The 19,465-nt window shown below is 40.1% G+C and overlaps 1 protein-coding gene across 2 annotated transcripts in view; it reads right to left on the bottom strand.

The window, feature by feature from the left end:
- The window catches only part of NUP205 (nucleoporin 205), an 80,232-nt gene extending 61,433 nt beyond the window's left edge, over positions 1-18,799 (bottom strand). Inside the window, exons 1-8 of one of the 2 annotated variants that reach the window (XR_011566319.1) lie at positions 18,589-18,799; positions 11,291-11,433; positions 9,862-10,033; positions 7,216-7,360; positions 6,689-6,848; positions 6,056-6,284; positions 3,693-3,857; positions 2-177 (exon numbers count right to left, since the gene is read on the bottom strand). Coding sequence is in view for 1 of the 2 variants with exons in the window: in XM_019959142.2 (XP_019814701.2) it covers positions 2-177; positions 3,693-3,857; positions 6,056-6,284; positions 6,689-6,848; positions 7,216-7,360; positions 9,862-10,033; positions 11,291-11,433; positions 18,589-18,616 (1,218 nt within the window). In the remaining variant the exon portion in view is untranslated. The remainder of the gene's footprint in view (position 1; positions 178-3,692; positions 3,858-6,055; positions 6,285-6,688; positions 6,849-7,215; positions 7,361-9,861; positions 10,034-11,290; positions 11,434-18,588) is intronic. The other variant, XM_019959142.2, reaches the window with a different exon arrangement.
- Between the last annotated feature and the right edge of the window lie 666 nt (positions 18,800-19,465).

The following is a 19,465-nucleotide window of genomic DNA, read 5'->3' as shown; positions in this document are numbered from 1 at the left end:
CCTTCATTGGCATAAGTGCCAAGAAATCTGTAATTAGATTGTGGATTCTACGAATGTAAAATTCCTCCTGATAGAAGTTTTCTGACACCACTACAGATTCAGTGAGGAACAGGAAAACGTTGTCAGCAATTGCAAGCTCTGCCATTGCTTCATCTGCTTCTGTGAATTCAGCCAGAGCTAGAAATGTATTTAGAAAAATAGCACATGGAGGAAAAGTTACTAGATTATAGTACTTCATAATATTCTCCTGATAGGTCAAAATTCAGATCTCTTCTCAACCTTTCGTTTGTGTATATTTTGAGTTACACACAAAATAAGACAGTGTGTAACTGTAATTGACTAATAAACCCCAAAGAACTACCAAAAAAGTGCATTAGAAAACCATCTGCTCTTCACAGTAACATTAAGAGTGATAAAAGAAAATAAACACTTAACAGATGTATGATGTAACACACATGTAGTCAGAAAGCTATTATCAAAATATTAACAAGTTTAAATGATGCCAAGGCTTTAATCTCAATGAAATGAACTGGATCATTTGGCAAAAGTCTTCAGTCAACAAGTGAAAATCAAAAACATGACCACTTAAGCAACTCTATTAATTTGGTAAACAAGTAGCAAAAACTGAAAAACTAAATAAATCTTAGCCTAAAGACAAAGTGGTCTATTTGTAATATTTTTAGCTTTGTACTTGGAAAACTTTAAACAGATAAGTGAAAAAAGAGAAAACAAGTATAATGAACCTCCACAGCCCCAACACCTAGCTACAATATTAACCATTTACGATTAACTTTGTATCATTTAGTTCTCCATGTATTCTTCCTCTCCACTTAATTTCGACTGAAGTCTATACCAATGGCACCCAACTCCAGTACTCTTGCCTGGAAAATCCCATGGACAGAGGAGCCTGGAAGGCTGCAGTCCATGGGATCGCTGAGGGTCGGACATGACTGAGTGACTTCACTTTCACTTTTCCCTTTCATGCATTGGAGAAGGAAATGGCAACCCACTCCAGTGTTCTTGCCTGGAGAATCCCAGGGATGGGGGGGCCTGGTGGGCTGCCATCTCTGGGGTTGCACAGAGTCGGACACAACTGAAGTGACTTAGCAGCAGCAAATACCAGACAATTTAACACTATACTTCTAAGTATACGACTCAAAATGGCACTTAAAAAAAAAGGGAAAAAATTAACCACATATGTAATGTCATTAGTATTTTGCCACATAATTCAAAATCAAAAGTACAGTCAGTGGTCAAATTTACAACTGTCCCATAAATGCTATTAAAGATTTTAGTTTTGTCTTTTTGCTTCTGTCTTCGAGCAATTTGTTAGAATCTGTATCCAAATAAGGTTTATACACTGCAATTAACTGATATATCTGTAGGCTCCTCTTACGTCTTTTTCATTTTTCTCTTGCCCTTTATTCTGCTGAAAAAACTAAGTCTTATATTGTAGCATTTTCCACCATGTGGGTTAGCATTGCGTCCCAGTGGTATAGTTACTATATTCCTTTTCCTCTTAAAAATTGATGTTTGATCTTAAGCAGCTTAATTAATTACATTCCATTTTTTCAGTAAAAGTATATCATGGGTGATGCTGCATCTTTCCATCAAAAACTACATTGCTGTTCACTTCTTTTAAACTTTAAAAATGCTAGGTAATTTTGTGATAATCTGGCTTTGGAAAATAACTGTTAAATAGCTTATTCTGTTTCACTGTCATAGAGACCAAATATGATCTGTTCCTTAAGGTACATTTTCAATGCCTTGGAATAGATATAAACCAGGATATTCTCAACCAGAGGGAAAGAGATTGGTTGGTTTTTTTCTTTTTTTGTTTATATACTGTTTGGCATTTTGAAATAAAGCCTGTATATCTACCCATATTATACAAACTCGAGAACAAAATAGTTTCTTAATTATTTGTTATTACTACTAATAATAATTACTGAAATGGTTAATTAAATATATAATAACAATAATAATTAGTTCCAAGTCTTCACTTGAATTCAGAAATACTAGAATTAAGAACTACTTTTTAAAGACTACTTAGTTAATAAAGTACACTAATACATTAATGTAAAATGAGTTTTAATGTCTCAAAACAGTACACAAAAATTTTATAGTTTAATAAAACTCAAAATACACTTTTATAAAATAATGTAATAAACACATATGATAAAATTTACAGAAGTCTATAATAAAGAGTAGAAAACAATTTTTCAAAATTCAGATCTTGGTAAAACTTGTCTGGATTCAAGAAATCACCATTTCTGCAATATAAGATAAGTTATTCATTTTTTCTAGTAATTTTTAAAATATAAATTAACAGAAAAAAATTTGTATTTAAAATGTTCATTATAATGCCCCTAACTTCAAAGATTATGAAAGGATATGAGCACGCAAAACCAAAGAGATTAAGTAGCCAAAGATCTAGGACTTGAAACCAGGTCCACATTTCTAGACTATTCTTATCTACTATTCAGTAATGAAGTACAGCATATTCTACGTGCCTCTCAAGATTAGGGCAATGGTACAGTAATTTACAGTATATGAATTTAATTAACTATCACAAAGCTACTTAAAAGTACATAGGGTCATTTTATGCCCCAAAAGTACTGAAATAAGACTCATAAATGAAGAGGCATAGTTAAAAAACAGAATTTGTACATAAATGTAAATGTCTAATTAGCCTTTTATCAGCTTTAATATAAACAACACTCGGCCAAAGAAAAATCTGTAACATAAAAAAAGCTTTCCACAGCCCACTTGGGAGCAACATGAGACTAGTGAACATGTTCTGGAATCACACAATTGACAAGCTCCTGGAATCTGCGGACACTCTAAAACTAGAAAACTGACGTGCATGCTCAGCCACTTACTCGTTTCCCACTTTTGCGACTCCAGGGACTGTAGCCCTCCCACCAGCCTCCTCTGTCCCTGGGATTCTCCAGGCAAGAATACTGGAGTGGGTTGCCATTGCCTCCTCCAGGGGATCTTCCCAACCCATGGATCGGACCCATGTCTCCTGTGTCTCCTGCACTGACAAGCAGATTCTTTACGACTGTGCCACCTGGGAAGCCCATGGACTGTAAATTTTAATAAAATCTTTCCAAATTTACCATAAAAACCTACAGAAGTGACAATTTCAGGGGCTTCAAATGACAACAAAAGCTTATTTCTCATCCTGTTACAGTAAACCACTAGTATGATGATAAACCACGTGCATGATGTACATACACGGCAGAAGAGGATACGCTACAGCAGAAAACATCGTTAGAAGTCAGAATTCCACATCCATTACTGACTGAACCAAACACCTCCTAACACACTGCATTTTTAAATAATACTAGTTTTTAATCTGACACAATGTGAGAAAAATTTGTTTGTGAACAAACCCAAGAAGAAAAAGTTAAAATACATATATATGTATGTTACACTGTCATTTTCAAATTTCAAACTCTTAAGAAAAAAAGACGCTAAAAGAGAATTATCACTAGCTACAAGAAAGGGAAAAATTTTTTTTAAATAGTTTCTTTTGAGAGACAAGAAAAAAAGGAAAACATTCATTCACCACAACTCTAAGTATCTTCCTAGGCTCATGTTTAGACTTGTCAAATGTCACACCTTTTCTGAAATATTAAATGCAGATACATCGTTTCTCATAAGAAAATGACCTACAAGCAGTTTACCTGTCACATCAGGCAGCTGAGATATCCCCCTCAAGGCCAGCGCCCAGGCAAGCCTCACTGTGGCTTGCAGCCCTGGCAGCTTCCAAGGCTGTGAGTCCTGAAGGCGAGAGTGAATTGTTGCGATGTATTGTCTCTCTGTCAACAGCGGAAGTTGATGAATCATATCTGAAAACAAAAACAGACACTGTACCAAAAAGTAGAGAAAATTTCCACTTTTGATGTATAGGAATGATATCTAAGAATAAGAAAGTCAGAGAATTTCTATAAAAAAAGACTAAACATTAATCTTTGAAATAAGTACACTATTGTAAAAACTGTACAAACTAAAACTGAAAGAAATGACAATAATCCTAAATTTTAGTTTCATTACTTTCAGTGATTTTTTTTTGGTAAGTGTTCTATTAACAAATTTGAAAAAAGTTAAACAGCCACTCATTTTTTTCTGTGCACTAATTCCAAAATATAAACCAACATTAAAGATTAAAGAAAGATACTTTTATGAGATAAATAATAGCCTGAATTTAAAGTATTAAAAAGAAAACCCTGACCAAAACAAAGCATGCCAACTGCAAACATGCATCTAGTCTGATTATAACATAAATGAAACAACCAAATAATTAAGGTATTTTCAATTATACTATGGTACTTCAAAAAGCACAAGATCCCAAATAAATCTAAAAGAGTGGGAAACATCACTGATCACCTACAAATTTTATTTTACTTCATTGTTTTCTTATTTTTTGTTTTGATGTCATTCTGTGAATAACTAGTTCAGTGGTTCCAACCTTAAACCAGAAAGAACACTTTCTTTAATTTTCTGTATTTTTAAAGTTTATGTCTACTGTTATACATGAATTAGTAATTCACTACTCCCGTTAACAAAGATATTCAGAAAGATCAACAAGTAATTAAGATGAGATAATCCAAATAAGTACCCCAAGCCTATGAAACTTCCCATTCTATTTAGCATTTCAAAGTTCCAGCTTACAAACTTCCATTAACACAGCCAACACCCACTTAATTCTGTGCTTCATTTCATTCAATACAGGAAATCTGACCAATGCACTAACTGGCAGCATTCCTATATGAGTAGCACAGGTCAATGGACGTGAGTCTGAGCAAGCTCCAGGAGATGGTGATGGACAGGGAGGCCTGGCGTGCTGCAGTCCATGGCGTCGCAAAGAGTCGGACACAACTGAGCGACTGAACAACAAAGCACAGGTGCTGCCTGTGATGTGACATGACGTATCACCCGACAATTCGACTGGAGGTACGGGATACTGTGTTTTACATAAGCCTTTCCTAACGGCTAAGGATGATCTCCAAAGACGAATGGGAACCGTCTGTTCTCTTCACATATCTAATGAAAGGCTGGGATGACACAATCAAAAGCGGACAGGGGATAACTGTCGGAATAATTATAAATATTTATGACATTAAATGGGCTTCCCAGGTGGCGCTAGTGGTAAAGAACCTGCCTGCCAAGGCAGAAGACATAAGAGAAGCAGGTTCAATCCCTGGGTTGGGAAGATCCCCTGGAGGGCATGGCAACCCACTCTAGTATTCTTGCCTAGAGAATCGCATGGATGGAAGAGCCTGGCAGTCAAAAGGGTCACAAAGAGTCAGACGTGACTGAAGCGACTTAGCATGCACGCATGACATTGAATAGCAATAATCTTCCTTCGTGAGAGTCATTTTTAAGATCCTCAGCTCTAAGCAATAACATTTATAAGGTTGTTGTTTAAGTTGTTTAGTCGCTAAGTCATGTCTGACTCTTTTGTGACCCCATGGATTGTAGCCTGCCAAGCTCCTCTCTCCATGGGATTTCCCAGGCAAGAATACTAGAGTGGGTTGCCATTTCCTTCTCCAGGGGATCTTCTCGACCCAGGGATCGAACGTGTATATCCTGCACTGCCAAATGGATTCTTTACTGCTGAGCCACCAGAGAAGCCCATTTACAAGGTTAGCAAGAGAAATTCTATCTACTTCACAGAAAACAACATCAAAAATGATATGTTACTAAAAATTATAGTCATCCTCCCTTAGAATGAAAGGTTTAAAACGTGAATAAATAACAAACAAGCAAGTTATGCATGCATAATTCACAAACACACATTGTAAATCCTTTAGCCACTTTCCCATTTTAAAATCCCAAACAATAAAAGAAACATCAAACGGGGTTGAAATTACTTTCAAAATGTGATCTTATATCTAAATATTCAAATATGGATGCATTACACACAAAGGAATAAACTTTACAATTTATATTTTAGTTGTTAGACTGTCACCTTTCTTAAATGTCATCTCCACAATTAAATCTGATTTTTTAAAATAAATGTATTAATGGATACAAAGTTCACTACCATCACGTTCCTCTGTGCTTTCTTCTATAAAGCTGCTATCGAAGCAGTACAAAAGCGCCATAAGAAGAGCCAGGTTCACTGCATCCAACGAGCCGTTGGCCTCAACCGTCACTCTTTCCAAATGTCCGATAAGGAGGAGAGTGTCATCTTTGCCTAAAGGTGACTGGCAAGCCCAGGCGAAAAGGCTTTCTGCCAGAGACTGCCTGCACTCCTTGATGAGATCAGAAACCTAGAAATAAAGGTGAAGGTGAATGATTATCATTATAAATGAATTACTATGAAGCCTGATCTTATTCCAAAGTATCAACTATCTATTATAAAGGTGAACTAAATAAACATATCTGAGTCCATAAGTGACCCTAAAATCTCAGCTTTCCGATTCTGAAATCCTAACTCCAGTTTCCTCTACAGGATAACCAATTTCTTAAAGGCCTCATTCTAGAAAAAGTGCTAGCATGGCACATAGTGACTAGAAAGAGACTGAAACAAGTGCACGTCAATGTCATGAACTGACCACACTTCAGTGTTATTAATTTTCCTACGCATGTATTAGAAGAATGTTCTGGCTGACATGGCTTTTCTGCCTTCAAGATCTGACGCAGACAACTATGAACTGACGCATCCAACACTCACCTCTTTCCGATGTTTTTCACTACCCAGACCTCTCTCACGCTGCAGTTTCTCAAACTCATTGTTAACATCAATCTGTGACACCAGAGTAAGAACTTTGTAAGTCAATCCTTGCTCCATCAGCTCATCAGTAAACCGTGTTGTCATAGAAACGAGCTCTGGACTGTGATAAAAAATCAAGTTACCATGAATGATAGTGTTTAAACTTCCTCATCACATGGATATAGCAAATACTCTTTTGACAATAATGTTGGATAACTGGAAACAACCAGGATGAGTTATAACCTAGCTCTTTTCATTGTTTTCAGATCACTGTGTTTCAGTAAACTTCTAACCACAAATAACTGAGTAATATTTCATTTTTAAATTAAATAAAGCAGGTTTAAACTGTTGTGTTATTCCTGGCACAAAAAGGGAGGGTTTATTACTCAACTTATGTTATACATACCAAAGACAAAGTTTTGTTTCTAAAATTGTAATTCTTCAAGCAATTTCTAATTAAGTCCTGAAATCTTAGCATGCAAACAGACCTGAGTTCAAGGGTCCATGTCTTTCCTCGTCGGGACTGTATCAAGGCTTTCAGGGAATTTGCAATGCACCGCTTTCCATCCCAGTATAAAAGAACAGCTACTAATCCTCTGGTGAGGCCAGGAAAATGTGGCTGTTGGTGCTCTCCTGGAAAAGGAAGTTGAGAAATAATTTAGGAAGTAAACATGTATGTGTTTAGGCTGCGACAAAAATCATGATACCAATGCTCAGTTCAAAGAAATTATGAAATCTCAGGGTTATGTATGGATGTGAGAGTTGGACTGTGAAGAAAGCTGAGCACCAAAGAATTGATGCTTTTGAACTGTGGTGTTGGAGAAGACTCTTGAGAGTCCCTTGGACTGCAAGGAGATCCAACCAGTCCACCCTAAGGGAGATCATTTCTGGGTGTTCATTGGAAGGAGTGATGTTGAAGCTGAAACTCCAATACTTTGGCCACCTGTTGTGAAGAGCTGACTCACTAGAAAAGACCCTGATGCTGGGAAAGATTGAGGGCAGGAGGAGAAGGGGACGACAGAGAATGAGATGGTTGGATGGCATCACCGACTCGATGGACATGGCTTTGGGTGGCCTCCGGGAGTTGGTGATGGACAGGGAGGCCTGGTGTGCTGCGGTTCATGGGGTTGCAAAGAGTCGGACACGACTGAACGACTGAACTGAACTGAAGGGGCCCTACCTCAGGGTTTAAGGGGCTCTACTTCAAACACCTATCCATCGTTTTATTCCCTTTCACATAAAATCTTTCAAATATTTTTAAGATTCTTCCCCTAGTAAATTAAATAACCTTTTCTTATGTTTCTACTTTTACTTGCTCTTTTGCACTACTCCCCTTTGAGTAAATTCTACTTTGTCTTTTCTGAACAACCTTGCCTACAGTTTCATTTCCTATGGTTTTCTTCTACCCTTGGCCCAGTCACTCCTACACTCTCCTCCCTTCTCTTCCCCAAATTTGTCTCACTGCCTCACAGTTCTCACAGGTGACTTCTGCCCGGCTGTCCCTTGTCTTCTGAGTGCACACCTACTCCACCTGACACGTGCCTAATTACTCTCAACAACCACTGGAAGCCCCGTGATCTCTGCGGACTTCTCTACAACCTGAGGTCAATTTAAACATCTCCCCGCTGGGCCGTCCCCAAACTTTGCATTAATGCACTTAATGGGGCAAAATTACTGGTTTCTATGTCTTTCTCAGTTATTAGACTATCAGCTCCTTTATGTATAGTGTAATAACTTCACTTATAATAACTTATAAGCTAGCTGAGGTTTTATTCATCTTTATATCCCTGGAATCTTAACACAGTGCCTGACATATAATATGCACAGGAAAAATATTTGGTAAATTAAGTTTTGAATTAAACTCACAACTGGAGCATGCCCAGTTAACATCTCCATCACAGAATGGGTAAATGACCTTAGTCATTCTCAATATCTTACTTCTTTTAATATAACCTTAGGTCAAAAGCCAGATATTATTCTGGCAGCTACATGGTTATCTTCAGATATATTAGACTGTCTTTCAATTAAAATGTCCACCTGGCTTCTTCACATGGCTCCCCAGCTATGACTAAAATGAACAACTTATTTTACGGAAATTTCAATCTTTTTTCTATATTGCAGCAGGACAAATCATTTCAGTTTTTCCAGATACTATAATTCTTATGCTTAAAGCCCCTGCCAACAACTTCCCACTGCAATTAGAATAAAATCCAAACAATGTTCACGGCCTGCAAGACTATGATCTGACCCCTATGATGTCCTTGTCTTCTTTCGCTCTCGCCCTCATTCATGATGTTCTGCCCACTGTGGTCTTTGTGTCCTTTGGCATGCCTCTGCTTGCACCTCAAGCTCTACAATCCCTGGAACACCCTTCCCCAACAACTCTGGTACCTTGTCATCATACAGGTTCCAGAGCGAAGGCTCCAATCTCAGAGAGGCCTTCCCTTAGTACACTCCTTACACAGTTCCCTCTACCAGCCCCCATCTCTACCCCACTGCCGTGTTTTACTTCCTTCCTAGAACTCAGTATTATTGACATTATCTTATTCTTTACCTAGGAACTTCCCTTGTGGTTCAGATGGTAAAGAGTCTGCCTTCAATGAGGTAGACCTGTGTTCAATCCCTGGGTCGGGAAGATCCCCTGGGGAAGTATTATATTATGCCTGGAGAATTCCATGGACGGAGGAGCCTGGCAAGCTACAGTCTGTGGGGTTGCAAAGAGTCAGACCCGACCGAGCAACTTCACTCAGTCATGAATATTCTTTACCTATTCATTGTCTGAATCACCCCCTCCAAAAGAAATGCCAAAAAAGCAGTGACCTTACCTTCTTACTCCTTGTATGACAAGAAATGCTCTGTGCTATAAAAACATCTGAGATGCAGTCAGCTATTCTTTGCGAGTCAATGACCGAGAAAAAGTCTATCTTAAAACAGTTAAATTTCCTTAAACAACTCTGACCACTAAACTAAAGCCTTCCCATTAGTCAAAGATAAACAAAAGGCAATATTGTGAATATCAAATACACTGCATCTTTAGAAACTACTGCGGAATCTAAATGGTATAATATTTGAAATTACAAGCGAATAATTGTATATGTATGTACTGCCTGACCATAGGTTAAGTGTCAACCTACCAGCCAAAAGAAGTTCAACAGCTGCCAGTTCTCCAATATCAAAAAGGTCACTGAGGATAAAAGCCTCTTTAATGAGCTGTTCGGGAAGAAGTCGGGTTCCCTGTTGACCCTGAATGGCAACTCCCTCTGTGCTGGCTTTCTGAACCTTCTCATGTTGTTGAACGTTTTTTGGCTACAACAGTAAAAATAAATAAATAGGATCATTTCATGAAAATGGCACATGGAAACAAGGTGTTAACTGTTACCTAGAGAAGGTCATTCACAAAGCAGTCTGACAACAAGACCAACAGTATTTCTTATCATATGATCTACAGTTAGAACTTTATGAGGTAACATTTTACATCACTTTCAACTTTTTACACTATGATTACCTTCTTTTTTTTTTTTGATTACCTTCTCAATAACTATTTCTGCTCAACTTGGAAAGGTTGAGAAATCACACAAAACAGCATCCAACTTTTCAAGTATCTAAGGAACTTTCCAATAATATCTTTAAGAAGTATAAAAACAATCAATCTTCAAGTGGAAGACAGCAAATGGAAATGAATTGCTGAATTAAATAGGAGGACTAATGATAGCTTGTTAGTATGTTATTTTAAAATGTAGTCTTATTTGCAAAAAGATTTACCTGCAAATATTTAACATATAACATAGTACAGAATTACTTGATGGGCCATAAAATCTTAGGTATTTCTACATTGAAAAAGGCCATATAGTCATTTAATCCACCTTCTCTATTTGCAGAAGGGAAAAACTGATGCCCAGAGAAGTCAGGTGGCTTGCCTATGGTCACACAACTCTTCAGTGGGAGAGCCAAGACTGGAACTCAGTTCAACTGGCTCCCAGGCCAGGGCTCTTTCTGGTAAGACAAACCCATAAATAGCTCTTAGATGGCCTTGCTAGTGTATAAAGAAAACTGTCAAACAGCAGGGAAAGGAGTTTCCAAATATGAACCCCCACTGCTGAAGTAATCTACTCCTCATTGAAAAGTATGTCAAGATGCAGTGATTAACGATATGTAAGAATTAACTCATTCAGTTAACACAATTTACATAACGTTATAAAGAATTAAAATGTTGAAGTGTACCTGAAAATAAATAAAAGAATCAACCTTACTAAGTTTAGATGGATTAACTGCAAGTCAGAAATTCCAAGAAGGCTTCTATTTCCGGAATATGTAGACCTTCTAAAATCGTATTCAAATACTATCAAGATACCTGCTAGCTAGAATTAAAAGCTATATTAACTTCCATGGAGAACAGAAAGAAGAAAATAATTGCTCCTAGGTAATTTTCATCTTTAGAAAAAACTTTAATCAATAGACTAGAACAAGTAACATATTGCATTTAAATGCATTAAGAATTTACTTGCTCCTTCAATCTTGAAAGGAAAAAGCAAATTCAAGAAGCAAAAAAAGAAAATCTCCTACAGGATTTCTGAACAATGAGATGAAGTCAGGTTTGTGCTTCTTCAAAATCATGTCAAGGAGGTGGACCGCCTCAGGTTGTCTTCTCCAAAGAGCATTTCCCACAGTCTGCCAAATGTCTTTGTAAGGGCCCCACAGACTAGCGGCTTAAAGGAAAAATAAATAAAATCAGCATCAAGTAGAACATACATTTGGAAAAGAAGGCAAAGTTATTGTCTACGCATTTTAGTCACACTCACAGAAACTTTTAAATATAAGGCATTATATATACAAACCAAACATTAATATAAGAGTATTAGAATTCACAAGCAATAACACAAACATCATTTTACCTAACTTAATACAAAGTAAATCCTGACTTTAAACTGAAGCATTAGTGGAACCTGGTTTTGTCACTTTATTAGTTATGTGACATGCAGTGAGAAACTAACCTCTCTGAATTTCAGTTTCCTTATATACAAAATAAGGACATCACCTGCTTCATAAGGTTGAATGGACTAAGAATAAACTAAGTAAAACATACAACACAGTGTCTGGCATATCACAGTCACTCAATAAATGTAACTGCCTTTCCATCCCTCCCTATCATCCAGAGGAAAAGCAGGAATGGGGGGAGGAGGAACCAGAGTCTGTAAAACTTAGAAGCTGAAAAAAAGTATTTTACTTTGCCTGGGACACTAGCTGTTAAAAAACAGCATAGAAATACAGAATTCTTCCGTAAACTCATTTAATAAAGAATCACATTTTTCTTTGTAAAGATACTAAGAATAATAAGTAATACTTACAGAGCTATTGCTATGTGCTACTAAGTACGGTTTGAAAAAAATGACACAGAAGCCCAAAGTTTCTATTTGCAAACAATTAGACATGGTACCCCTATATGTTAATAAAGACTCTGAAAGGGAAACTAACTAAAACCACTCACTCACTCAAGTGATGCACTAACTATAGCTCAAACCGTGAAGAGTGGGCTGCAAACATGTTTAACTGATATCTAAGAAAACACAAATCCCACTAAAGTCACCAGGACAGTCAGAATGACATGCAAGATAACTGTAACCTAACTAAATGCATTACAATCTTATGAACAGTGTTGTCAGAAGGCAGCAAAGTACTGTGCAAAATTTTTTAAAGGGATGTGTAAGCAAGTAAAAGTCACACAGTCATGTCCAACTCTGTGACCCCATGGAGTATACGGTCCACGGAATTCTTGAGGCCAGAATACTGGAGTGAGTAGCATTCCCTTCTCCAGGGGATCTTCCCAACCCAGGGATGGAACCCAGGTCTTCCGCATTGCAGGTGGATTCTTTACCAGCTAAGCCACAAGGAAGCCAGATGTGCAAGAAGAGGACAGACTAAACCAGTCAAGCTGGAGCATTCATTCACTGGACTGAGGGCTTTCCACGTGCCAGGGACTACAGAGCAAGCAGAACAGACAGGATCCCTGGGCTTATGAACTTATGGATTGATGAGAAAGACAGGCATTAAATGCAGAATTCAAAACACAACCAACAGTATAATGAAAGGCATGATGAAGAAGAAGAGTCCTATGAGAACATACAAAAGGAAGCATCTAGCTTGATGTGATGGGCAGGGAGGAAGCTGTGTGTCAGGTCTTTGCTATGGGGATGTGATCGAATGGGGATCAATTGTCTCGATCTTACATAGAGAACAATCACCCAACTCCAGGCTTTGCTTTTCTCGTCTCGACCCTAAACTTGCCAATCTTCTGATGGAAAATACAGCATGTCATATAAACTTTCCAGAATAAAATGTGCTCAGGAAATGAGGACCCATGCAGATGTACTTCCCACTAAAGATCAATTAATTGACATACTGGTGTACATATCTGTCTGAGGGTGAGTAGAGAAAATAAATTACTGGCATCTACTGGACTCTGGATACAACTAACAAATATCAAAGCTCCAGGCCTGCCAAGATGAGGACCTGACCCTGGATCCTGGTGACTGCCTATGAGGGGCCAGTTGGATAGTGGCTACCTGACTTCCCTAGAGATCATTTTCTTGGCTCTTTCCAGCTGCTGAGGACAGAGCAGGTTTGAGCCTTGTTTTCCTGGCCAAGACGGAATTTTTCCCATTAGCAAATCGGCAAGTTTCAAGTACTAGATGACAAAATGCACATATGCTCAGTCACTCAGTTGTGTCCGATTCTTTGAGACCTAGTGGACTACAGCCCGCCAGGCTCCTCTATCCATGGGATTCTCCAGGCAAGAATACTGGAGTGGGTTGCCATTTCCTTCTCCAAGGGATCTTGCCAATCCAGAAACTGAACCTGCATCTCCTGCATTGGCAGGCAGATTCTTTACCACTGAGCCACACGGGAAGCCCCAGAAGACAAAATAAACCTGGACAATGGTGTGATGGACAGACTAACTAGAATATGAAGTGTCAGGACCCAAGGATGATCAGTAGGTAAGTTACTCATGAGGTGATGGAACCTTAAGCAGGATGAGGGCAGTAAAACAGAAAGGCTCGAGCTGTTGGTAGAGTCAGAACTGGTTCCTGATTGGCACGCAGTATGAAGGAAAGTTACCAAAACTGACTTGTAGGAACTTCCTAGCAGTTCAGTGGGTACGGCTCAGTGCTCCCAACGCAGGGGGCCTGGGTTCAATCCTTGGCCAGGGAACTGAGTCTCACATTTGGCAACTAAGACCCAATGCAGCCAAATTAAAAGAAATAAATAATTAAAAAAAAGAAAAATGACTTGTAGGCAAATGTGAAAGTTGCCTAACCACAAGTATTTTTAAAATCTGAAAAAAGCTAACAAAAATAGACTGTCTGTAAAAATAATACTTAATAGAACCTCTGATGAACGATTCTTTGCAGTACACATAGCTTAAATAAGTTCAGTGAAATCCAGAGAAAATTCTACTTCCCTCCTTTTATGGGAAGGCATCCAATAACAGATCAAAAATCCCACCTATTCACTCATTCGTCATGGACTAGATATGCATAAGCTCTCAGTGTAGTGAGGAAGCACATTTCCACAGTCACACTTCAGGGCAATCTCCAATATGGGGTAAGGGCTACGACAGTGAAGCACCCGGGCAAAGACCGCACAATAGAGGAATGTGACCTTGCCGGGGAGATCAGGGAAGGCAAGGATGCACTGAGCAAGGGATGGTTATTAGGCTGAAATGCGAAGGATAAAAGGGGGAGTGGAAGGTGGTAGACATAACACAACAAGGAAAAAGGACAGCACATGGGTTCCCAAGGCAAGAGGAAATGCTGCTTTCTCAAACTGCTGAAAATGCCAAGAGAGCCAGAGTACCAAGAAGGGTTCGCAAGGAGGGCAACTGGCACACCATGCAGGGCTTACTAGCTCCTGCTAAGGATTTTGGTCTTACCCTTGAAGATCAAGTGAGAAAAAGATCTCACACGTCTGCTGGACTTACTGAAACAGAAAAGCATGTAAAAGTTGAGAGCTGTTTAGGAGGATGAGAACAGACTAGAGAGGCTTCCCTGGTGGCTCAGCAGGAAAGAATCTGCCTGCCAAGGCACAAGATGCAGGTTCAATCCCTGCATTGGGACGATCGCCTAGAGAAGGAAATGGCGACCCACTGCAGTATTCTTGCCTGGGAAACCCTATGGACAGAGGAGCCTGCCGGGCTACAGCCCATGGGGTCGCAAAGAGTCTCATGCAACTTAGTGACTAAACAACAAGATACTAGAGTGGGTGGAGGAGGAGAAGGTATGGAAATAGTCAGTGAATACTGATGAGTGTTTGAAAGATCTGACTGTGAAGAGGAGCAAGAGGACAGTAACTGGGGTGCGGCATGAAATCAAGAAAGAGGGCAGTTGATGGAAAGAAAAGGAAAAAGACACAGAGGCAAATCGACAAGAGGAAGGAGTAACAGGGATAAGGCTGTAAAGGGTAGCATCTACCTTAGACAGGAAGACACAGGGCAACTGACTCAAGGGTGTAGACATACCTACCTTTCCAAGTTTAAGGGTGAAAAAAGAGTTCAAGCCTTTTGGCTTCTTTCTGTGTGACTAGGAGACTAAGGGATCGGTTGGAGGTTAAAGATTTGATGAGCGTGGAAAAGGTCTGAAATAGACAATGCTATGAACAGGACAGGGGTGACCAGATAACCCTCCAAGGATTGTCAGTGTTAATGGCTGCTTACCCACAAGCCTATAGGTCTACTCAGCCAGGCTGACATGGGTCACAGTACTAGTAAACCATGCAGCTGAAACTCAGGCATAGGTCATTGAACTCTACAATCTAGTTTTTTCCCTTTCTACAATTCTAAGATGTTTAAGTTTTTACTTGAACTATGATAAAAAGCACATAGCATAGAATTTTCCATCTTAAATGTTTTTAAGTATGCAGTTCAGTAGCATTAAGGGCAATCATACTGTTATATAACAGATCTCCAGAACTCTTTCATCTTGCAAAACTGAAATTTTGTACCTGTTAAACAAGCCCTCATTTCCCCCTCCCCCTCAGCCTCTGGCAACCAACATTTTTTGCTTCTGTGAGTGTGACTACTTTCAATCCCTCACATAAGTAGAATTATACAGTATTTGTCTTTTTGTTACTGGCTTACTTCACTTAGCAGAAAGTCTTCAAGGTTTTAGCATAGGACAGGATTTCCTTTTCAAAGCTGAGTAACATTCCATTATAGATGTGCAGACCACACTATTTACCCATTAACTTGTCAATGGGCGTTTGGGTTACTTTCCTGGACATCTTTTTTTTATTTTTAACATTCTCCTGGGACTTCCCTGGTGGTTCAGCGGCTAAGACTCCACACTCCCAATGCAGGGGGCCGGGTTCGATGTCTGGTCAGGGAACTAGATCACACATGTCACAACTAAAGATCTCGCACGCCACAACTAAGACACAGTGTAGCCATATAAATAAATAAGTATATATATATTAAAAAAAATTTCTCCTGACTCAGCTCTTAAAAATGTTTCCTTTCTATGTGGCCAATTAAACACTCCTGCCACAAGGCATTATTATACAATCTATACTCTTTGCAGCTGTTGGCAACAGCAATTTCCTTCAATGATTTATGTTTAAGAATAGCAACTTACAATGAGTATATATACTAAAGAAAAGTATGCTAAGTCGCTTCAGTCATGTTCGACTCTGTGCGACCCCACAGACGGCAGCCCACCAGGCTCTGCCATCCCTGGGATTCTCCAGGCAAGAACACTGGAGTGGGTTGCCATTTCCTTCTCCAATGCATGAAAGTGAAAAGTTAAAGTGAAGTCGCTCAGTCGTGTCCGACTCTTCGTGACCCCATGGACTGCAGCCCACCAGGCTCCTGCATCCATCGGATTTCCCAGGCAAGAGTACTGGAGTGGGGTGCCCTTGCCTTCTCCAAAGAAAAGTATATAATCACACATATAACATGCAAGACTTGTTTTAAGTTTACATCTGGGTGGGAGGGCAGGACAGCAATATTAAGAAAGTAACTTCACCGCTAACATTTAGATACATGAAAATTCTATGTAATGAAATGAATTAGGTTTTGCTTAAGCAGGGCTTCCCTGGTGGCTCAGACGGTGGAAAATGTCTGCTGTAATGCAGGAGACCTAGATTCTATCCCTGGGTCAGAAAGATTGCCTGGAGAAGGGAATGGCAACCCACTCCAGTATTCTTGCCTGGAGAATTCCATGGACAGAGGAGCCTGGTGGGCTGCAGTCCACAGGGGTTGCAAAGAGTCAGACATGACTGAGTGACTAACACTTTCACAAGTAGGATCACGTAGAAATTTAAGTATCAAAGACTGGCTTCAAGGGAAAAAAAAAAAAAAAAAAAAACTGGCTTTAAATCATTAGCTGTATAACCTTGAAAAAGTTAAGTACTCTAAGACTCTTATCTCCAAATCTGTAAAATGATGTATTTAATACCAACTACCCCAGAGCTGTATAAGACAGACTAAATGAAAACACAACTCTAGGTCTAGTGCCTGGAAAATAGGAGGTGCTCAATAAACAGAATTCATTATTACAAAATAATTTATCATAGTGGTTCTGAAAGGGTTTGATTTACAAAAGTCAGATTTAGACAAGTTTTCAAAAATATCATCATGTGAAAAGAATAAGTGAAAAGTGAAAGTCGCTCAGTAGTGTCCAACTCTTTGTAACCCCGTGGACTATATACAGTCCATGGAATTCTCCAGGCCAGAATACTGGAGTGGGTAGCTGTTCCCCTCTCCAGAGGATCTTCCTAACCCAGGGATCGAACCCACACTGCAACGAAGATCTCCCGCATTGCAGGCGGATTCTTTACCAGCTGAGCCACCAGGGAAGCCCATGAAAAGAATGTATCAGCAACAAGAAAAGACTGTACAGAGACAGAAAAGGCGCCCAGCAAAAGAGTCCTCTTGAGTGAAATGCTCTACAAGCATTTACCACCCAGATATGCTCTTAACTACCCATGAAGCTTAGCACGGCTCAATCAAGGCATTCTAAGCAGGAAATTCCTCATTTCCCAGGCACGTTTCAGGCGCTACAACACTTCTGGCATCCTCGGCCCGCCCACTAGGCGCCTGCAGTGCATCCCAGGAATTGTGACAATCAGAATGCACCCACTCTTTCAAACGCCCAGGTGGGGACAGGGGTACGGGTGGGGAGGCGGGGTACTCGCCCGACTGAGAATTGACAAGAGAACCCAATCCAAGTCCTTCAAACTTTCTTCTCTCCCTTCTAGATTCTGCCCGTCCCCGACGGTCTACTGCTCCAAGGGTTCAGGAGCATCAAGGGACGGGCCACAAAAGCCAAGTCGGGAGTCACGGCACTCTGGACCACCTTCCGGATTTCAGGCTTCATAACCAAGGGACCTTGCTTTCTGTAGAACTACCCATCCACCCACCCTCACCCAACCTAGAGGGGCCCCAGCGACTATCTTGAGGTGTGAATTTTCATTTTAAGCCTGCGCTCGTGGCTGAAAAATATCTCCGGTCTCCTGGCCCCATTGCCAGAGACTTGCAAATCCTGCAGGAATTCGGACCGCAGACACATACTGGGATAGGTAATGGAAGGCACTAGACTAGGCCCTGGTTATGAGAACTGCCCGTCCTGTTCCAGTGGACCAAGCCTCCCTGTCTCGAACCTTAAGACCCAATTCTAGGGCTAGAGCCGCAATGCCGACACGCGCCATTCAAACTGGGGAGGGGCGGGACTCTAGCCCCGGAGCTAAGGAGAAGCGGGCACTTATGCACAAGTGGCGTCGTGGACTCCGAGAAAACTCACTGCCTGGGTCTCTCCCTAAAGGACGGGTCAGCACCTTGCCCACAGCTTGCATTCTGCCCCGGCCGCACCTACCCGAATTTACCGCCAACAGAGTCGCCATCTTTGAGGCGCAATAACGGAGCCCTCCAGCCGCACGGAAGCCCCAGAAGAGGGTGAGGCTGCCCGGACCGACGCCTGATAAGGAAAGTACCACGCTGTCCTTCTCGAACTGCACTCTCGACCGACCCAGGCGTACGGATACCCGAAAATCTGCCCTGAGTCACAGACGTCAATTTTCGCTGGGATTATTCCCATTCAAGTAAAGGCGAGGGCAACTAGTTCGGAGACGCGGGGTCTTCGAATTGACGTCCATCGTGCAGTGCATTCTGGGACTTGTAGTTCTGTTTCTAATGATTTCAGTTGGTTAGCTAGGGACTTCTCTGAAGTCCCGGGATTAAGACTCCGTGCTTCCACCGTAGGGAGCACAGGTCGATCTCTAGTTGGGGAAAGAAGATCTTGCGTGCCACGAAACTCATCCAAAAGGAAAAATAAATAAAAGGAGAATTTTTTTTTTTTAAAGTCAGTTCACTGAAGCAGAAAAAGATTAGTTACTGAAATGACACCCACTTATGATATTATGAAATTCAAATAATCTTACTTTAAATCTTCTTGCATCACTCCCTTACTTTGGGGAGTTGAGTAGGGTGTACGGTGACAAGCCTCAAAAAGCAACTTGACCGGTTACAAACTAAATTTTCATTACATTTCATCTATACACCAAGCATATTGTGTGAATATAGTTGCATGCAATTAAACAATCATAATTTTTTATTATGAAAATTTCAGATGCGTACAAAATTAGAATAATGAATGCTCAGCTTAGATAACTGGTCAATTCCTGTACCCCACTCCCAACATGAGAGATTATATTGAAGCAATTTCCAAACATATCATTTCATAAACACCAAAT

The sequence above is a fragment of the Bos indicus genome, chromosome 4 (genome assembly GCF_029378745.1).
Source record: "Bos indicus isolate NIAB-ARS_2022 breed Sahiwal x Tharparkar chromosome 4, NIAB-ARS_B.indTharparkar_mat_pri_1.0, whole genome shotgun sequence".
NCBI lineage: Eukaryota > Metazoa > Chordata > Mammalia > Artiodactyla > Bovidae > Bos > Bos indicus.
The sequence above is the reverse complement of the archived record's forward strand: the minus strand, read 5'-3'. Positions and strand labels throughout refer to the sequence as shown.